General features: G+C 40.9%; 1 protein-coding gene and 1 long non-coding RNA gene across 2 annotated transcripts in view; one reads left to right on the top strand and one right to left on the bottom strand.

The window, feature by feature from the left end:
* The window catches only part of LOC138745232 (uncharacterized), a 40,039-nt gene extending 27,643 nt beyond the window's left edge, over nt 1-12,396 (top strand). The window contains exons 2-7 of the mRNA XM_069902295.1: nt 601-678; nt 4,392-4,901; nt 5,451-7,945; nt 9,699-9,839; nt 10,218-10,329; nt 12,207-12,396. Coding sequence (XP_069758396.1) covers nt 601-678; nt 4,392-4,901; nt 5,451-7,945; nt 9,699-9,839; nt 10,218-10,329; nt 12,207-12,280 — 3,410 coding nt within the window. The 3' untranslated portion in view covers nt 12,281-12,396. The remainder of the gene's footprint in view (nt 1-600; nt 679-4,391; nt 4,902-5,450; nt 7,946-9,698; nt 9,840-10,217; nt 10,330-12,206) is intronic.
* A 164-nt stretch (nt 12,397-12,560) lies between these two features.
* LOC138745573 (uncharacterized) lies at nt 12,561-19,238 on the bottom strand. Its single transcript, XR_011346345.1, has 4 exons — nt 19,007-19,238; nt 14,826-14,946; nt 14,367-14,507; nt 12,561-13,004 (listed from the first exon to the last, which is right to left on the bottom strand). It is a non-coding gene; the product is annotated as an uncharacterized lncRNA (long non-coding RNA).
* Between the last annotated feature and the right edge of the window lie 882 nt (nt 19,239-20,120).

Raw genomic sequence — 20,120 nt, 5'->3', positions numbered from 1 at the left:
AAAATTCAAAGATGCACAGCCATAATGGTTAATTATTACTTTCCTTTGTTGCACAATGTGCTTTTCTATGGCTTTGGCATTACATAAAAACAGTTTGTTCTGAGATTCTGTTCACAAAGAGTTTCAGGCTATTAAATGGTTAACAAGCTACCAAATGACTAAAATGACAAGTGACACAAGAGACAAGAGTTGATTTAAAAGGAATTGTCAGGCAATTTTGCCCCTTTGTTTAAGTTTAGTTTGAAGTTTCATGCCACCAGAATTGCAGCTTTCTCCTTGATTCCACTTGGAACATTTGCTGTTAACAATCCGACTTAAAGGTTTGGGAAATGGTATGGATTGTAATAACTGTTGCATTCTCCAGTACTGTGAAAACTCCACCAGCTTCACGTCTTCTTTCCAATAAGAAGCAAATACTAGCTGGTGGTCGTTTTGACTTCTATTAATTATATCAGATTTCTCAAATACAGTGCAAACCAGATGTGTACACAATTACCAATGTAAACTATCACTTGGAACAGGATCGGAATTTCTTTCTTTTCACAATAATTATTTTAAAACATATTAATGAAAAGTTTTGTTTTTCCTTTTATACTGCAGGAATAGAGCTTCATGATACAAACATGATAGAGAGGATCATTGTTCTGATCAGCATTCTCTTCTGTTCTGATGCTGCAGGTAATTGCAACATGATATTTGGCAACACATGCTAACTGATGAATGGATGGGTGTGTGTAAATAGCAGTTGATTCGTGGATAAGGTGATAAGGGACTGCTTTGATTCTTTGACATGTTTTTGTAAGTGTGTTGTCGATCCAGATGACAATCTTTAAGGCCTGTTTTGTCTGTAGTGTCCATTTTCCACCCATTCTCTTTAAAGGCAGAATTATTACAGATTGTAAAGCATAGTGGTTGAAAAGCGCCAACGGATATCTGGACTCGCAGCCTGCCATGCACGTTGGAAAATGTAGATATGCTGCAAGCAGGATATATGGAGACAGTGGGCTCACTCATCCATTTCAGTAAAAGTAGTCCATTGATCAAGGAATTGTCTGGGCCCATTGAGGTAGCAAGTCTGACTGTTAACCAAATAAGCAAGGAGGTTTAAGCAGAATTCCCTCACTATCTGATTTCACCTCTGCCCTTGGTCTTCAAATTTTGGCAGTGGTGGTGGTTGTATCATGTCAAGGAGCCACGCTTAAGGGATATAGTGGAGTTACTGAGAAGCTTTATCCCTGGCACCATAAGATATAAGATGGAACTTAATTCACATTGGTACTGTGTGATTACAATTATGGATCTACTGAATGCTATATCATTCTGAGCTAGAGTCAGGCAACTAATCCCAGAATGAAGGCTGAGGGGACTGACGCTCAAATAGCAACTAAAGTCTTTTGGAAAAGCACTTTTTTGTGTTCAAAAGTGCTGACAGTATTCAATGGGTCTCATTGAAGAGCACTTCATCAAGGTACATAAAGTATTCTACTTGACCTGCTGTATTTCTCCAGCATTGTGTTTTTACTTCAACACAATAGGTGTACAAACTCCTTACAGGCCATATGAGTTGCATAGTTTTATTAAAGAAAATGTTCTGTTTTGCATAGCTGAGTTTTTGAAGGTGGAACCAACAGGATAGATGATGACAAACCTGTCTTTGCAGGATGTATGAATTATCAAAGAGCATTTGAAAGGCACAAAATCAAAGGTTATTCTATTTAAACAAGGAGCCAGGCTTTGCAGGCAACGTACTCATATGGATGGAGAATTAGGCAATGTTCATGGTAGAAATAATAAGACTGGTCCAGTGGAAGACAATTCTACAGAGATAGTTCTACAGCATCTGTGGAAAAATAAATAAAGCCAAAACAACTGTTTCTATTTCCACGTATGCTTCCTGATCTGTTGAGTGTATTCACAACAATTTTACATTTTAAAGCATTTAATTTTTAAAAATGTGAGAAATACAATAAGGTAACAGGTTCTCCTGGCTCATGAGCCTGTGTTGCCCAAGTACACCCATATAACCAACTAATCTACTAACCCTGTATGTTTTGGGAATATGGAAGGAGGTCGGATCACATGGAGGAAACCCATGCTTCATGGGGAGAATGTATCTTGATGAAGTGCGGCCAAGAGGTGATTTAATAGAGGTCTATAAGATTATGAGAGACATAGATAAGGCAGACGGTCAACACCTTTTTCCCTTGACTGGAGTAGCAAACACCAGAGAACCTCTGTACAAAGTGAAGAGAGGAAAGTTTAGGGGAGAAGTCAACAGTTTTTTTTTACACAGAGTGTTGTACCTGCCTGGAATGCATTGACAGGGATGGTGGTAGAGCTGAAACAATAGAGGCAGTTAAGAGATTCAGTCAGGTGCATGGATAAAATAAAAATAGAGGGTTATGAAGTAGTGAAGGTTTAGTTTCTTTCTTGGTTTGTTTTGGTCTGTATAAATAGGCATAATATTGTGAGCCAAAGAGTCTGTACAGCGCTGCAATGTTCTATGTTCTCCGATGAAAAGGAATCATCAGCAGTGCTATCAAATGGCACTTATACACCAATTAATTACTTGTTTGTTGAGGGTTGAGACCCTCCAGAGTTTACTACTACCTTGGTTCTAAATGCACTCTCAAAAATCTAAAACACTGAACCAAACTAAAATATCTGAAACAAATGTAACCAATTTTTTTCTTCCCTACCACCCTAAAATCCTCATTCAAATGAGTTAGTTCCTATACTAACCCCAATCAAGAATAGATTCCTAGGGATAATTAAGGGAAATTTCTCTCCTCAGATTTGCAAAGCAAAAAGTCCTTGCCCTTTTCCACTCCCATGCAGTCCAGTGGAATGAAGAGGCCAATTCCTGGGTATTGAACATTAAGCATGTCATTCAAACCTTTCAGGATTTACCAAGGGTTAAGTAAGAGTACTCCAACTTTCCAAAGTACAATGGTTCCCTCTCTTCATGACGTAGGTACTCACTAAGACATGCTGCTCATCGCAGCCACAATAAATTTCAAAGGACATTGAAATAGAGAAGTGCCCTGTCATTGCAATATAGGTGGGACTTGTCTTTTGCTGCCTTCAAGATGAGCTGAGTGCAATTGCAACCTGTCCATGATCCATGAAGCTACATAAAAGTTCTGGCGATCACCCTGCTAAATTCAGGCTCTTCTGAAATATTAAGCTTCTCTTGGTTCTCTTATGTAACAGAGTCCTTCAAACTCGATTTACAGGTATTCATTAAAAAAAAGCATGGTCATCTTCACTGTCACTGGTAAAAGAAATCTTGCTCTGCTCTGCACCAGCTATTGTAGCTGTGGAAAGCTGCATGCTTTTGTGAGTGGCTTCTTCAAGAAGGATCTACTTTACCATTTTGACCCTCAATGAATTAGAGTACTGTTACCTGAAGACTCCTGGCAAAGCTAGAAAGGCTAGAATGACCAGGCTTAATCTTTCATTGAGGTTACCTCATAGCTACAATGCTATTATAAGAAATTCACACCATTATGTGAATCTGAATTAGTCAATTATATCAATTATCATACACCCCAGCGTGAAGTGCATTTCAGAGGACAACTTGCTCATTCTCGCATTTAACAATTCTTGTGTAGTCTCCAGAAGATATTGTCCAATTTTTGTCTTAGTATCAGTTAGCACTTTACTGATAACTATTACAAATCACTGAAATTTTTCCAAATTAATTCTGTCCATTAATACCAGTTGGATTGACACTTGGAAGATATGCACCAAGCATTTTTCCTACAAGTATTTTGGAAAATAATCTTTTTGTAAATTATCCAATATATCTTGATATTTTTGGCCATTTTAATAAATTTCATTTATTCTCTGAAAACGATTGAAACCCTACATTTGTACAAATAGCATCTCTAATGTCAGGATTTCATTTGAAATGCTCTGTGAAGTGACACTAAACCAGTAAGTGTTATGATTGATTATATTCTCTGACCAGGTTTGACCTTACATTAATATATTAAGTTCAAAAGTAAAATAATACACAATGCTTTTAATTCATTTAACTGATTAAAGTCTTAACATTTATTTAAGTAAACAAATTACCAATGAAAATGTAAGTGTCTGTGCATTAATCATCTGAGCTAAATGAAATATGTTGTACTCTCCAAAGACATGTGAAACATGCTTTAAACTTTAGTATTAGATGCTCCTTTATGCCATTAATGAGTTGCTTCATCATTAATTAAAAAGTTAAATTAATCTTTTACAAGTTCCATCACAGCTAACATTTAGATTCCCTCTGTAGAGGCCATTTTTCTGTTCTTTTTAGATTGTGTTTCAAATTGGCATGGAGTGATATGCTATGTGGGTATTCTACCTTAAAATTATTTCAGCTTTAATTTTTTTTATCACAGCTTTTGATATTCGGAACTTGTCAGGCATGTTGAAGAAACGGCAAATATTACAACGAGTACATCCCATAAATGAGAAACTTCCAAATCCTTATTATGATAATGAACAAATTCAGCCTTCATTTCGTGATTTAGCACCAAATCCTTATCCCGAAGTACAACTTTATCTTGATTATGCGGATGTCAAACAAAGTTACGCTCAACCTTATCCTGAAAAATCGACATATGCTTTTCCTGAGAATGGAAGATTAACAGAACCAAATCCTTCCCCTGAGGCAAAATTTTATGCAAAGGAATATCTTCCTGATGTTGAATCTAGTTCCATTATGGATCCTGCAGTGGACCCTGAAAGTAACTTTGAAGTAGAACAAGGCAATCACGCTGAGTTGCCACCTTACTCTTTCTCCAATCCCAATGTGGGATCTCAGCCTAATGCTGAAGAAAACACAGTTCTCTACCATGAAATGGCACCTCCACTTTCTGCTGAAATGAAGTCATCACCTTCATCTACAAGTGACTCTCTGACTTCTCATGAAATAGATGCAGCACAAAGTTCTGAGCTGGTACAACCCATTTTACCTGAGATGGTATTACTGGTGTCCAAAGAATCACCTCAGGCCTTCCCTAAAGTGGCATCAACATCTAAACTATCACCCCTGACTCCTCCACCATCCCCAGCAGCCCCTTCTCCATCATCCCCAGCAGCCCCTTCTCCACCATCTCCAGCATCCCGCACTCCACCATCTCCAGCAGCCCCTTCTCCATCATATCCAACAATCTCTACTCCACCATCTCCAGCAGTCCCCGCTCTGCCATCTCCAGCAGCCCCCGCTCTGCCATCTCCAGCAGCCCCTGCTCTGCCATCTCCAGCAGCCCCCGCTCTGCCATCTCCAGCAGCCCCCGCTCTCCCATCTCCAGCAGCCCCCGCTCTGCCATCTCCAGCAGCCCCCGCTCTCCCATCTCCAGCAGCCCCCGCTCTGCCATCTCCAGCAGCCCCCGCTCTGCCATCTCCAGCAGCCCCTGCTCTGCCATCTCCAGCAGCCCCCACTCTGCCATCTCTAGCAGCCCCTGTTCCATCAACTCCAGCAGCCCCCACTCCATCATCTCCAGCAGCCCTTCCTCCACCCTCTCCAGCAGTCCCTCCTCCATCAGCTTCAGCAGTACCCCCTTCTCTATCACCGGTAGACCCATTTCCATCATCACCTGAAAACTACCCTTCATCACCTGAAATCTCCCCTCCATCATCTCCAGCAGATCCCCCTTCATCTTCATCAATAGTTCTTCCTTCATCATTACGAGAAGTCCCTTCTCCATCATTTCCAACAGTCCCTCCTTCATTGCCACCAGAAGTGCCCCCTCCATTATCACCAAAGGTCCTCACTTCATCATCTCCAGTCCCTCCTCCATCATCACCAGATTTTCCCCTTCCATCATCACCAGCAGTTCCCCCACCACCATCATCAGAAGTCCCCCTTCAATCAACATTAGAGGCCCCCATATCATCATCTATGTCATCAGCCAAGGTCCCCCCTCCAAGAGCAGCCATAGTGTCCCCTATCACATCAATTGCACCAACTCCTTCTTCACCAACAGTGTTCCCTCCATCTTCCCCCTCAGTACAAACTCCAGATTCACCTGAACTACCACCTCAAATTCTACCTGTTGAACTATCTCCAACTTCACCTGAAGTTCCACCTTTACCCAATGTCGCTTCTCCATCTTCCCGTGAATTGCCATCTTCACCTCCATCTCTCTCTGAAAACCCATCTCCAGCTTTAATTGGAGTGCCGCTATCATTTCCACGTGAAATACTACCACCATCCTCACCCATTGTGCCACCGTCACCTGTACCTGAAGTGGCAATGTTGACTTTATTTAACGTGAAATCTTCTTCAGCTGAATTATCCTCTCCACATGCTCTCACTGAACCTCCAACAACACCTACTGTGGCATCTGCACCACCACATGAATTGGCAGCTCCACCTCCATATGAAATGGCATCTCCACCTCCACCATCAACTCAAATTGCACCTCCATCCCCATCTGAAGAGGCACTTCCACCACCATCTGAAATAGAACCTCCACTCCCACCTAAAATGGTATCTCCACCTCCACCTAAAATGGTATCTCCACCTCCAACCCCACCTAAAGTGGCATTTCCATTCCCACCTGACATGGCACCTCCACCCCCACCTAAAGTGGCATCTCCACCCCCACCTGAAGTGGCATCTCCACCCTCACCTAAAGTGGCATCTCCATCCCCACCTGACATGGCACCTCCACCCCCACCTAAAGTGGCATCTCCACCTCTACTTGAATTGGCATCTTCACCTCCTCCTGAAGTGGCATCTCCATCACCACCTGAAATGACACCTTCACCATTAACTGATGCGATTCCTCCCTTATCATATGAAGGGGACTTACTATTACCCCCCAATATTCCATCTCCACCTTCATCTGAAAGAGCATCTTCATCAACAGCCAATGTGCCAATGCCACAAACATCTAAAGTGGCACCTCCATCATCTCCAGAGGTTGCATCACCTCCTTCCACCAAAGTGGCACCAACTGCAATCCCACTTACATCTTCCATCAATGTGCCACCTCCTTTATCCCCTAAAGTAGCATCTCTGCCACCAACTTATCCTGAAGTGCTACCTTTCTATTCTCTAGAAAGAGAATCACTGCCTTCTGCTAATGTAGCACGTCTGCTGAACCTTAAAATAGAACAACGTCCTTATTCACAAGTATCATCTCGACCTAACCCAGAAGCAGCATCTTTTCCTCAGTCCGAAATAATGTATCCAACATATTCTAGAGTGGGAACTCTCTCCAATCCTTCACTGATATATATGCTGAATCCTGAACTAACCCATCTGCTGAATACCAGGGGGGCATTTCTGCCCAGTCCTGATGCATCTCAGCTTTATTCTGAAGAGGTAACTCGTCCTGATTTAAAAAGAATATCAACACCACTTCATTACAACATAGAACACAAACCATACTCCAGAATGGAAAGACTAGCTCAGCTTACATTGAACCGTTTACCTTATCCTTGGATGGAGCCTCCATTGTATCCTAAAATAGGATACCCACTATATCCTAGAATAGAACCTCTCCTGTACTTTGAAATGGGATCTCTACCTAAACCTGGACTTGAACCTCCACTTTATCAGAGAATGGAAACTCCACCGTATCCTAAAATGGAACCTCCGCAGCACATTAAAATAGAGCCTCCACTTTATTCTGGATTTAAAGCTCCATTTTATCCTGAAGCTGAATCTTATCCTAAGAGCAAACATCTACTCAACCATAAAGAGCTATCTCCACCTTACCCTGAAGTGGCAGCTCCAGTTCATCATGAAAAAGCATATCCGTATTTTTCTGTTATGAAACAAGGAGTGGACGATTCCTTTTATCATGTTGGCAGGAATGCTGAGCCTTATTTAGAAACACCAGTCCAGCAAGTGTGTCTACCTGGGTGGAGTCATTACAACCGTCTATCATCTTGTTATCAATTCTTCCCTAAGATGAAGGTAACCTGGTTAGAAGCAGAGGTAAGGCAAAATAATTCTAATACTTTTCTGAATATGCTGATTCTTGGGTTCTGATATTGTGCCAGAGGAAGTAGGTCTTCTGTACCAACAATAGTCTTTGTGATGAGGGTACTTGCTCTTACTGCTGGTGTTCCAGAGTTTTAATCCATAGACAATGATGCGAAGTCAGAGTGGGACGTGACGTTGATGGGAATTTGAAAGTGACCATCCTTCAGTGTGGCTGTCTTCTTTACCTTCTTGGATGGTGAAAGCCCAGGCCATCCTTTGTCCTAACCTAGATGGACCCTCTGATTTATCCTGAACTGCAACCTCCACCATATCCTAGAATGGGAACTCTGCTAGATGGGCTCTCCACCTTATTCTTGAATGGATTTTTGATCCAATCCTGGAATTGAAATGTTGCCTTAGAATGGAAACTCCACCTTACTGACAGCATTTGTTCTTCAGCGACATTGGAAGGAACAGATCCGCAGGCTGAATATGATCAAATAAATGCTTTTGTCCTGCATGATGTTGAGCTTTCCACTTGGAAAGTGAGAAGATATCCCATCACATACCTAATATGGCTTATTGATTGTGAGAAATCTTTGGGGTGTGAGGCACATAATTGTTGATTCCCCATTGTCTGACTTGCTTTTACAGCTGCAGAATCTACAAGAGAGTAGAACTGAGTTTGTTTCTAAATAATGTTTATGTTGGGAGATTTGACAATTCTATTTTATTAAATAGTCTAAATAGACATAATTTTTTTTCACATGTCATTGGATCACACAGCAAATGACAAACTTGGAGGTGTGATGACATATTGATTAGCTCCCACATTAGAGATGATTTTTAATCATTATTATTTAGGTTTGCAATTTCTCCCACAAGCCAGCACTGCTATGAGCAGGGAAGAGTTAGAATAGTGGAAAGTTCCCTCAAAGTCTTGGGTTTCTAGGTTGATTAATTTCAGTTAATGATTGTGTAAAAAAAAGATTCTGCGGTACTGGGATCACAATATTATTGTAAGTTGTCCTGGTATATCATGGCATTTAGTATACCTAACATCCATTGATCACTTTCTGAAGCTACTGAACTACTTTTTAATCTCTTCCCTGCTCATAGCAATGCTGGCTATAGTCATTGATGGTGCCTTCGGATTGGTTAGAAATCTAGACCAAAAAAAAACCTTATCTCATCCTGGTCAATGATAAGTCCATGCCTTGTGGTTATCCAAGAAGCTGGACAAAGATTCAAGTTTCAAGGACCTTAACATGTTGGTGGAGGTTAAGGAAATGACACCTTCATTGGATGGTGACACCATCATTGAATGGTGTGTGTTTTTGGTGACTGCTGCCATGGAGATTCAAGATCAAATGACGATTATTTTTTTCTGAACATTGCCCAGAAAACAATTGAGATGGTGAAATAGAGATGCTTCTCCCATTGGGACCCATACAAGTTGCAATTCACAAGTGTCAAACCACACAAACAAGCACTTGTTTTTCTACCAGTATGGCGATCTCTTGGGGGATCCATTTTGGATCTTGTAACCAGCAAAGGTACAATCCAAGTTCTAATAATAATGTTTCTTATTTCTCTTTGCTATTGTGAATTGCATTTTACACATCAATATTGTTCTAATATATGAAATTTCTCTCAATGTGTTAGCAATTCCTAGAATCTGCGGCAATATAAAACTGATTACACAAGAATAACTGAAAAAAAATAATCAAGCAAAAATGCTAAAACTGTTTTCTTTTCTATGTAGTTGCAGTGCCGGCAATATGTGCCACATGGCCATCTTGCCTCCATCCACTGGAATGAACACAATCAATTCATTCAAAATCTGATTAAGGCACAGGACCCATCACAGCCCATCACTTGGATTGGTCTTAGCAACTGCTATGAGGTAAAGTTTCTCTGCTGCATTCACCTCTAATATTACAGTGTCTTCTTTGGCTTGGCTTCGCGGACAAAGATTTATGGAGGGGGTAAAAAGTCCACGTCAGCTGCAGGCTCGTTGGTGGCTGACAAGTCCGAGGCGGGACAGGCAGACACGGTTGCAGCGGCTGCAGGGGAAAATTGGTGGGTTGGGGTTGGGTGTTGGGTTTTTCCTCCTTTGCCTTTTGTCAGTGAGGTGGTGCTGCCATCACAAAACCTCTTCAAATATTCATGCCAAATCCTGTGTTTTTACGAAGAGTTATCATCCATTTGAAACAAATGATTCACATTGCATGCTTTTTACAAAATTAAGGACATTCAAATAATCATATGCTTCCCCATGTAGGAGGGCATTTTTCTGTGGAGTGATGGATCTGTGCTAGATTTTACAAAATGGAACAATGACCAGCCTGACAACGTGAAGGAAAATGAGAACTGTGTGAGCCTTAATTCTGGAGGTAGGCTGCAGCTTAGATTGCATTGGAGCCCTTGACCAATATCTTTTTTCCTGACTTGAAAAGTTGAGTAACTATTTCTACCAATGGATTATGTCTGTCCTGCTGAGTTCCTCCATCAATTTTTGATTTGCTCAAGATTCCAGCATCTGCAGCTTTTGTGCTTGCCTATGACCTCCTATTCTGTCTGGGTCATCTGCAACTTAATGCCATGAGCAAAAATTCTCCAATTTTGGGTATTTTCAACCTCTCGGTTCCTTTCTCTCTTCTTCTGATCCACCCCAGTCCACTTCTCCCCCTCTCTTCAACCCCCACCATCTAAACTTTCTCTACTGCCCCACCTGGCTCCATCTTTCTATCACCCACACACTCAATCTACTGTATTTCTATCCCCTTCCCCCACTGTTCCCATTTGTCCACCATCCCTTCTTTATCTGGTTCTACTCATCACCTTCCTTCCTTATCAGATTCCTTCAACTTCAGCCCCTCGTTGTCTCCACCATCTCCCAGCTTCTGTCTCTGTCTCCACCTCTACCTGGCTCCATCTGCCAATCAAACACTTCTCACCTGGCCTCTCGCCAGCTCCTGCCTCCCCCTCCTCCCCATCATTGCTATCTATAGATACCGGTATCATCCCTACATATCTCGAATCCAGATGCTGAAATGTTGACTATCCTTTGGCTTCCACAGATGTTGCCTGACTGGCTGAGTTCTTCCAGCAGCTTGGTTTGTGCTCCATATTCCAGCATCTGCAATCTCTTATGTGGCAAATGTATTCTGCAGTTACAGGATGTAAAAAGCATTGTAGCAGTTAAATCATGTAACTGAGCTGATGAAAACTTACTGCTGACTTGCAGGTGACAGATATAAGTCAACACATCTGACCACACCTAAACGTAAGTGTTCAGGGTCTCAGCACATATTGCTCAGAATCAGTCACACCATCCCTGTATGTAGGAAGTTTAAATTGGCAGTTTCTTGAGAGCAAAATCCTTTAACGACTGGAAACTGAGAAATTAAAACAGAAAATCCTGGAAGAGTTTAGCAGATCAGGCAGCATTTGCGCTGCAAGAAAAAGAAGAACGTATTCCAAAATAATTGAACAACAAAGCTCCATTACTGGGTATTCAGGCATGGGTGCCCTGATTGATGGACTATAGAATCAAATTCTGAGAGAAGAGATGTGTGAGGATGAACGAGACGAGGAACACAGGATTCTGCGCTGTGTTGGATCTAAAAGAAGGCTGCAAGTTGGCAGGAATTCTAGGTTCCACTGTCCCTAATTGTTGCGCAATTGCTACCAACTGGGTGGAGACACAAGAAGGCGGTGGTGTCTTTTCTGCATCAAGATTGTTGCCCTGTAACAACAGGGTGGGGAGGCAGGTTCAGAATCTGATCGCAGGATGAAGTAGATGAGAAGACGACTTTCCTAAGCTTTGCGATCAGCAACAATTAAATATCCCTCAAACAAAATTATTTTCTCTGAAAATCACAGTCTCTATGTGTCAACAACTACAGCTATTCCTTTCTATGAAATGTACTCCAGCTTATTACAGAGTTTTCAGAAGTCTATTTTTGGCCAAGTTGTAGTCAGACAACTATTCTTCCCTTCCCTTTCTATAGAAGGGCCCATTGATTCCACTTCTGAGGTGACCTGTTTTCTTCCTGTAATAAAGAGAATTTTTGATCAATGCTGAAGAGCTCTTTGGGAAATACAAGAAATAGGAACAGTTGATCTGAATGCAAAGCATAAACTGATGCTCAGTCGCAGTCTGAAGTATATGAAAAGCAAATCAAAACATTTCACACATCTGTATGATTCAATGTCAGCAGGAATCTGTGCGATATTATTGTCGTTCTGCTGTCATTTTGTATTACAGATACTGAAGGCAGATGGAACGATACAGACTGCATAGAAGATCTACCTTTTATTTGCGCCTACAAGCTTACCTAAAGTCAAGAAAAGTAAATGATACTCAGCATGCTTTTAAGAATAAGTTAATTATCTTGAATGACCTTGGAATAGTAGAGCAATTAAGGTGATAGCACTGAATTTATAATTTATAATAATCCCAGCATTAAATAATAAAACCAATTGCAAAAACACTGATTTGATATGTTCTGCAACTCTCCAAGCATTCAGGATTCTTAGGATCACAGAACCTCTTAGTCTGTCATGCTTCAGTAAAATCTAGTATTTCTACGGTCAAGTTTATTATCATCTGATGGTATAAGTAGACCTGGACCAAACAATCAGCTTCAGTCCTTGATGCAATGCCATGCAAACGCACATACAGAGAGAGCGCACATACAGACAAATGATTCCTATGCAGTACATGTACACTGGTCTAAACTATAGGAGAGTCTTGAAAGGTTTGCATGAGCAGTTCATCAGTCATTCATCAGTCTTACTGCCCGTGGGAAAGAAATAGTCTCTCAGCCTGGTGGTTCTGGGCTCTGATAATTCTGTATCTCTTCTCTTTCCCGGCGGAGTAGCTGGAAGGTGCTGTGTGCGGGGTGTTGGGGGTCCTTAACGATAATGCGAGTTCTTGAGGTATTGAGAACATGGCAATTGACCACTAATGTTTTGAGAAATTAATTGCCCTCTGGATTTCTGATTTGAGTGTCCAGATCTGTTCCATGCAGTTTATCCTGTGTCTTATCACTTGAGAGAGTATCTGGAGACGAGAAGAGTAAATGACTCACTGTTGTATGGCTCCAACTTCTTATTCTCAGTAAAAAACCAAAATGAATATTAATAAAACTGACTAGACTTTAGCTACCATACATACAAGATACATAAAGTGATTTATGTTTTGCAGGTTTCCTCTGAAAGTTTAGAAGTTATTTTTCCAATTAAGCACATTTACATGATGCTTCTGGTATCTCTTCATTTATGATCGGCCAAGGTATTAGTGCAGGTGCAATAGAGATTAAAATTTGAAAAAGAAGCAGACAGGATGCAAATATTTAAAATATTTCTTAAGGCATTTCTCTAAGCGGAAACCATTACTTCGCTGTAACATTTTAACAGATCTGGCACTTTATGTTTTAATTCCAAAAAACAATTTTGACTGGGCACATGCAGAGCTGCTTAACAAACCAAACACTTGGTGCTCAATGCACATTTCCCCCCATCAAATGTGTTTTCTTCCTCCATAAATCTTCGTCCGCGAAGCCAAGCTGAAGAGATAAGGACCTAAGAGACAGGGACAAGACAAGGTTGTGTTGTCCCTGCACCTATTCTACCTTTCAATACACCAGCAGATTCCAAGCTCAACGTTAACTTACACCTTCCTCACTTCATTTCCTTAACCCTCAGATATCTGTTGACCTTAGCCATGAATACATTTAACAAACAAGCAGCCCTTTCTTGCTGGAGTAAATAATTCCAAAGACCTTCAACCTTAAAGAAACATATTTCTTTTCTTTTCAGTTCTAAATAATTGAGCCTGTGTCCCTGAATTCCAGATTCTTCAGTCTAAGGAGCCTCTCGGAATTCAATCTGATGAACATTTTTAGAATCCATTATGTCTCACCACTTTCTAATCACTGAATACAAAACAATCTTCCGTGATCTTTACTCATAGCAGTGACATGGATACATTCCAGTTTTCCGATCATTGTAACAGGTCCCACGATGGATGCCATCTTGCTGGCTCTACACAAAGCTCTGGTCAGCAAAGCTTCATACATCAAGATGCTCTTTATCGACTACAGTTTGGCATTTAACACCATCATCCCCTCAAAACTGATCTGCAAACTCCTAGTCCTGGGAGGTAACATCCCATTGTGTAATTAGATCATGGATATCCTCACCTCCAGACCACAATCAGTGAAAATTGGTAAGAACTTCTCTATAATCTCCATCAGTACTGGAGCACCACAGGGCTGTGTTCTTAGTCCCCTGCTCTACACATTTTACATCTACAAGTAGGGATGAAGAACTGCCAGAGCTCACTGGAGTGCCGCTCTGGCCCCTCGTGGGCCCACTCAGGGCAGTGGGCGGGTCCGCCCACTGAGTGCTATTCTAGACATACCTGGTTCTTCCACGACCGGTCGTCCTCCAGTTCTACAGTTCACAATGCCAATACAACATGGCGGCCACCAAGGCCAGGTCTCGTGAGATGTCCTTGTTGCTGTGAGGGCCGCTGGACAAAGTGGCAACTCTGTCTTCCTTACTGTAGACAAAGTTAAAGAATTTCATAAATTTTATATTTTTTTAAGAGATAAGAATAAGTTAACTAAACACATTAAAACACTCAGCAATAATTACAAAGATTACAATTAAAATGATAAATTTAAAAAACTGATATTAGTTATCTTCTCTTTTCTTTTCTCTCAATCACTATCTCCACCCCCGTCACTGCTCTGATGTTAGGTCTAATTCACAAGGCAAGGGAGAGCCAGATTGCTGGGGGAAATGCTGGCATGATCGGACTCTGCTGCTGTCTGTCCTGGACTTTCAGCTGATCTGTGATAATCAGGAACTTACTTACCTGGGAGAAATGAATGTTGGCAGCTCCCTTTGGAACCATCCATTGCAGCCTGCTTGATTCAGTAGATCAGTTCTTCAGACATAAGCGACTCTTTTGTGTAGTGCAAGGTTTTAGTGTTGCCCTAAATGAAATACAAAAGTTTGTGGACAACATGGTTGAAGTAAAAACACAATGCTGGAGAAACTCAGGAGGTCAAACAGTGCACTTTATATAGCAAAGGTAAAGATACATAACCAATGTTTTGGGCTTGAGCCCTTCATTAAGGGCTGCTTTGTTGATGAGCGAATGAAAGGGAAGCATGGTTAGTGCAACACTGTTTCAGAGCTAGTTACTGGGGTTCAAATCCAGCACTGTCTGTAAGGAGTTTTTTATGTTCTCCATGTGTCTGCATGGATTTTTTCTGGGTGCTATAGTTTCCTTTCAAAATGTATTGGGGTTGTGTAGAGCTTGTCGAAAGAACCAAAGACTTGTTGATCCAAACCAAGGCTTTTATTAGCAAAAGACCGGAGCTCTTCACAGGTGGCCGACCAGTCCGGAATGATCCGACCTGGCTAGGGACACAACCCTTTAAGGCCCAGACAATAGGTGTGGCTTAGCTCTCAGCCAATCGCTGTAAGCACAGTCTAGATACAGTAACTATATACACTATGTACATTGGTGATAGATCTGTACTATCACAGGTTGTAGGTTAATTGGGTGTAATTGAGCAGCATGGAGTGAAAGGGCCTGTTACTTTGCTGAATGTTTAAATGTTTTAATTTAAATTGAACATGTAGGCTGAAATATTTCAAATGACCCTACATTTAGAGAGAACAGAAAGTGGGTGGCTGAACAAGAGTATGCTAAATATTCAGTGTAGGAACAATAAAGGCACATATGAGTGGATGTGTGGTAAATTCACCAAAATCAATTCACCGACAAAAACCACTGACCATCAAATTCACCGACGGAAAATTCACAGACGAGAAAAAGATGGAAAATTCACCGACTATCGAGTTCACCGACGGAAGGCCGAGTCAAAAGGAGTAACCTATCAAACTCAACTGTTAATAATAAATGTTTAGTTTGGTTGGTGGGTTGATTTAGTTGGTTGGTTGGTTGGTTATCAATGAATTCTTTTTTTTCGGTGATTTTTATTGGGGTGAATTTGATGGTTGGTGATATTTCTGTTGGTGAATTTGACAGTCGGTGAATTTTCATCAGTGAATTTTCCAGCGGTGAATTGATTTTGGTGAATTTACCCGTAACTGTATAGTGTATCTGTGCAGATGAGGTAGGAGTGGGGTCAGCAGATGTCCTGGAGATGACACACAAATGTCCAAAACTCACCTCAGAGTCAATTATTGTAAATAGGCTATAAATTAGAACCAAGCTAAGTGCAGCACCAACTTATGTCCAGCGGATTCTATTTCAGACTCTTGTCCTAGAGAGGGATCTTCAAGACTTGAACACTATGGTTTAGATTCAAGCTGATGTTAAAAACTAATGCAGCATGTCTTCTTCACATATCATCACCAACATGACATATAGAGGAAAGGCATTAATGACTGTGCAAAACCCTTGGGGTTAATGAAAAACATCAGACACCTTAACGTAAAACACAAAAGTCCGCAGACACCATGGCTGAAGTCAAAACACATTGCTTGAGAAACTCAGCAGGTCAAACGGTGTCCCTTATATAACAAAGATAAAGATACACAAATAATGTTTCGGGCTTAGGCCATACATACCTCGATGAAGGGCTCAATTCCGAAATGTTGGTTCTGTAGCTTTATCTTTACTATGTAAAGGACATTGTTTGACCTGCTGAGATTCTCAAGCAATGGGTTTTAACATTGGACAGCTTAATAACAGTTTCAGACAAGCCGTGCAGCCAGTTAAAAAAAAAAGTGTCATCAGAAATTCAACTTAATTTATTGTTTCTCCAAAGCAGCATCACAAGTGTGGTGTCACATAAACAGAAATCAAATAAATCCATAACATCTTTAATATAAAATGAGTAAGGAACACAGGGTTTCCTGAAGATTTAGATAAATTCAGTAACTATGATAAAAGTCTCACAATAACTCCAGGGCTGAGAAATTGGGCTCCCTTTGTTAGGGAAATGAAACTGCTGTATGCTTTAAATTTCTTTCGTCTGTAGCAGCCTCACGCTGCTGTCAAATGGGGAATGATAACATTATATATGAACCTTGAGTGTTTCCATTGGACATGAGGCTAATCAGGAATTAATAATATAATGTTGTATTCAGCTAAGCCATGTATTCCAAACACAAAGAGAACTGTGTTTAGCATCAGAAAGAACTCCCTTCCCTTGGTTACTTGGAGAGACAAAAGATTATTCACAGATTAATTTGTTGATTGATTAGAATGGCCTCTATCCTCAAGGACCTCCACCATCCAGCCCATGCCCTCTTCACTCTGCTACCATCAGGAAAAAGGTACAGGAGTGCAAAGAAAAGCACTCAGTGGCACAAGGCCAGCTGCTATCAGATTCCTGAATAATCAATGAATCAAAGACACTGCCTTATTTTGACTTTTTGTGGTCTACTTTTATTAATTGTGGTTTATATGAATAAACTGTGATGCTGCCATAAATTCTGATCCAGATTCTGTGTTCTGAATAATGCCAGACCTTGGAAAGTCTTCAGGGAGTCATGTGGCTAAGTCTAGAGTTGAACCTTACTCTCTAACCCTGCCAGATGAAAGGGGTTGGCACTGTAGGGTTGAAGAATGAGGAGAGGGATGTTACGAAACAATACACTCAGAGACAAATGAGGAGTACAAACAGGCTTTTAATAGCTTACAATCAATGGCCGGTAGAAACAATAGTCCTTAGGTGAATCTGAGGTAAGGTGGGAAAACCAGGGTTTATATTGGGGTAGGTGAGGGTGGAGCCAAGGAAGGAGCCAATAATACACAGACAGTGAATTCTAGTTCACTGCACAGGCCCTTTGGCAAATTAATCCCACTTGCCTGCAATATTTCCATATTCCATGTCATCCTGCCTATTTAAGTACCTGTCCAGATACCCCTTAAACATTGTTACCCTTTCTGACTCTAATATAAGACACTTTTAGCCTGGGAGAAAGATTCTGACTATCTACCCCATCTCTGCCTCTTGTAATTTTATAAACTTTGATCAAATCTCAGCCTGCAATCGATGCTATAATTTTCATCACTTGAACACCTTGGTCAGCAGGAAACAGAAAGAGAAGCTTATGAGGTTGACAAGTTAGGAACTCATTGATGTTAGGAGCTGGCAAATGGTTTTGATGTTAGAGAATGCTAATGTGACTAAAAATCATTTATGGTCAATAAATATAGAGACAGCTATTTTGCTTGTCAGCTGTAGTACACAATTCGAACACGGGGTGGCAAAATACACTTTCTACCAGGATAATGATCACAGTTCTAACATTGTGCTGCGGCATTTGGACCATAGGAAAGCCAATATTTATACCATGGTTCTTACTGCAACAGAAAGACGATGCGTCTTTCAACAGGAATGCAACTCAAGTTCAACAAGTGTATGCAACAACTAGTAATGGGAGCTGGCAGTTCAAATTTGCACAAGCGGACATATCACAGATTAATTAGATCATCCAGTAATAAAGGCAAGTAAATTTGTCTAGAAGAATGGAATTAAAGCGTGACAAAGTTATGCTAAAAGATCTTTGCTTAATTTGTAGAGTCTGTAAAAATTATATCTAAGGTGCAAAGGTGACATTTTGATGCAATCAGAATTAAACCGAGTACAAAAGCAAGAATTAAGTGGTTGGACTAAAGAGCCTGTTTCTATGCTTGCTAATTTTTTTAGAAATGAATATAATTCATTGAACGGTTTCAAATATTTCCCATTTCCTTTCTGTGTGTACTCCTTTGAGCTGCTGACAGACATTTCCTTCAAATATGTGTCTGTGGAGCATTCAGTGTCCGGGATTGACCTTGGTGACATCAGCTGTTGTTCAAATCCAAAAACATAGCTTAAGATCCTCCAGCTGAGATCATGTCCCACATGTGATCCTCACGAGAATTTATTTGAGCAATACATTTTGATTTTCAGGTTAAATATGATGCTTTTGTTTGATAATCTTTTACTGCTTATTAATATAACACATTGGGTGGAATCCTACTCAACTCACTTCTTGCCAGGATCCTCTCCCCACTCTCACACTAACCTGGGAATGAGTGGCCTGGGTTTCCTGATAATGGATTGAGTGGCTGAGGTCCATCACAGCCCCAGCGATGACTAGGCTTCAACTGGGGAAGCAGCAAGACACCTTTGACAGCCAAAGATGGGGGAGGAGCCTTGCTTCTGTCAAACTCTTTGATGGCTTGCATGAGTTTAATTAAAAAAAAGAGATGACAATTATTAAATAATTTTAAACATCAGAAAACAAAAGAAAAAAAAACAAGTAAAACAAACTGAATATATCATTTTTGTTTGGCTGATCGCTTGGCTGGAAATCTCGGTCCTGCCATAGCTTGACTTCAGTGACAAAGCTAAGTGACTCTCCTGTCACTCACAATCACTTACCTATCACTCATCTGTCACTCATTACCACTTGTCACTTATCTGTCATCAACAGGTCACTCATTCATCACCTCCTGGTCCAGAACTTAGAATGGAGCAGCAAGCATCTGGTGCATTCCTGGGTACGGTGAATGCTGCCACTTCCCAATCGATCATCCAATGGTTATGAGTTGGATTTCAGTGGTTGTGTGGAATTAATTCTCGAGTCCTACTCAGAACAGACCCCTCAGCTGGACCAATCCTACATTAATTATATTTTATTTTCCACAATTCCATACTATTCCCCCTTCCCTTTTTCTCTCCATCATCTACAGTTCTTGGTTCACATACCAACCTGGGGTATTGCAGAAAACCAGAGTGCCTGAGGAAACACAGACAGAAGGTACAAACTCCCCACAGACAGCACCAGAGGTCAAGATTGAACCTGAGTCACTGGGGCTGTGAGGTGACCAGCTCACTAGCATTGCCACAGCCTGAAAAAGGAAGGATTAACCTTCCTGCTGAACACAACAGAATTCAAGTGAAACTAATTTAGTGGCAAATCCAGAAAGTCTTCACAATAGTCCTAAATTATGGTCTGAGACATTAACAATGAAGGATCAGTGGACGCAATTAAAAGGGAGCTAATGGTGCTTATGTAACAGTGCTAGGAAGTATGGTTAAAGGAAGAGTATCGATATTAACATGATAAATGAGCCTCAAATAACAAATTTATATTCAATACCTGGAATGGCATCTTCCTGTTTCTAAAGTTGTGA

Source organism: Narcine bancroftii, chromosome 11 (genome assembly GCF_036971445.1).
Source record: "Narcine bancroftii isolate sNarBan1 chromosome 11, sNarBan1.hap1, whole genome shotgun sequence".
NCBI classification, from domain to species: Eukaryota; Metazoa; Chordata; class Chondrichthyes; order Torpediniformes; family Narcinidae; genus Narcine; species Narcine bancroftii.
Note: the sequence above shows the minus strand (reverse complement) of the source record. Positions and strands in the feature narration are given on the sequence as shown.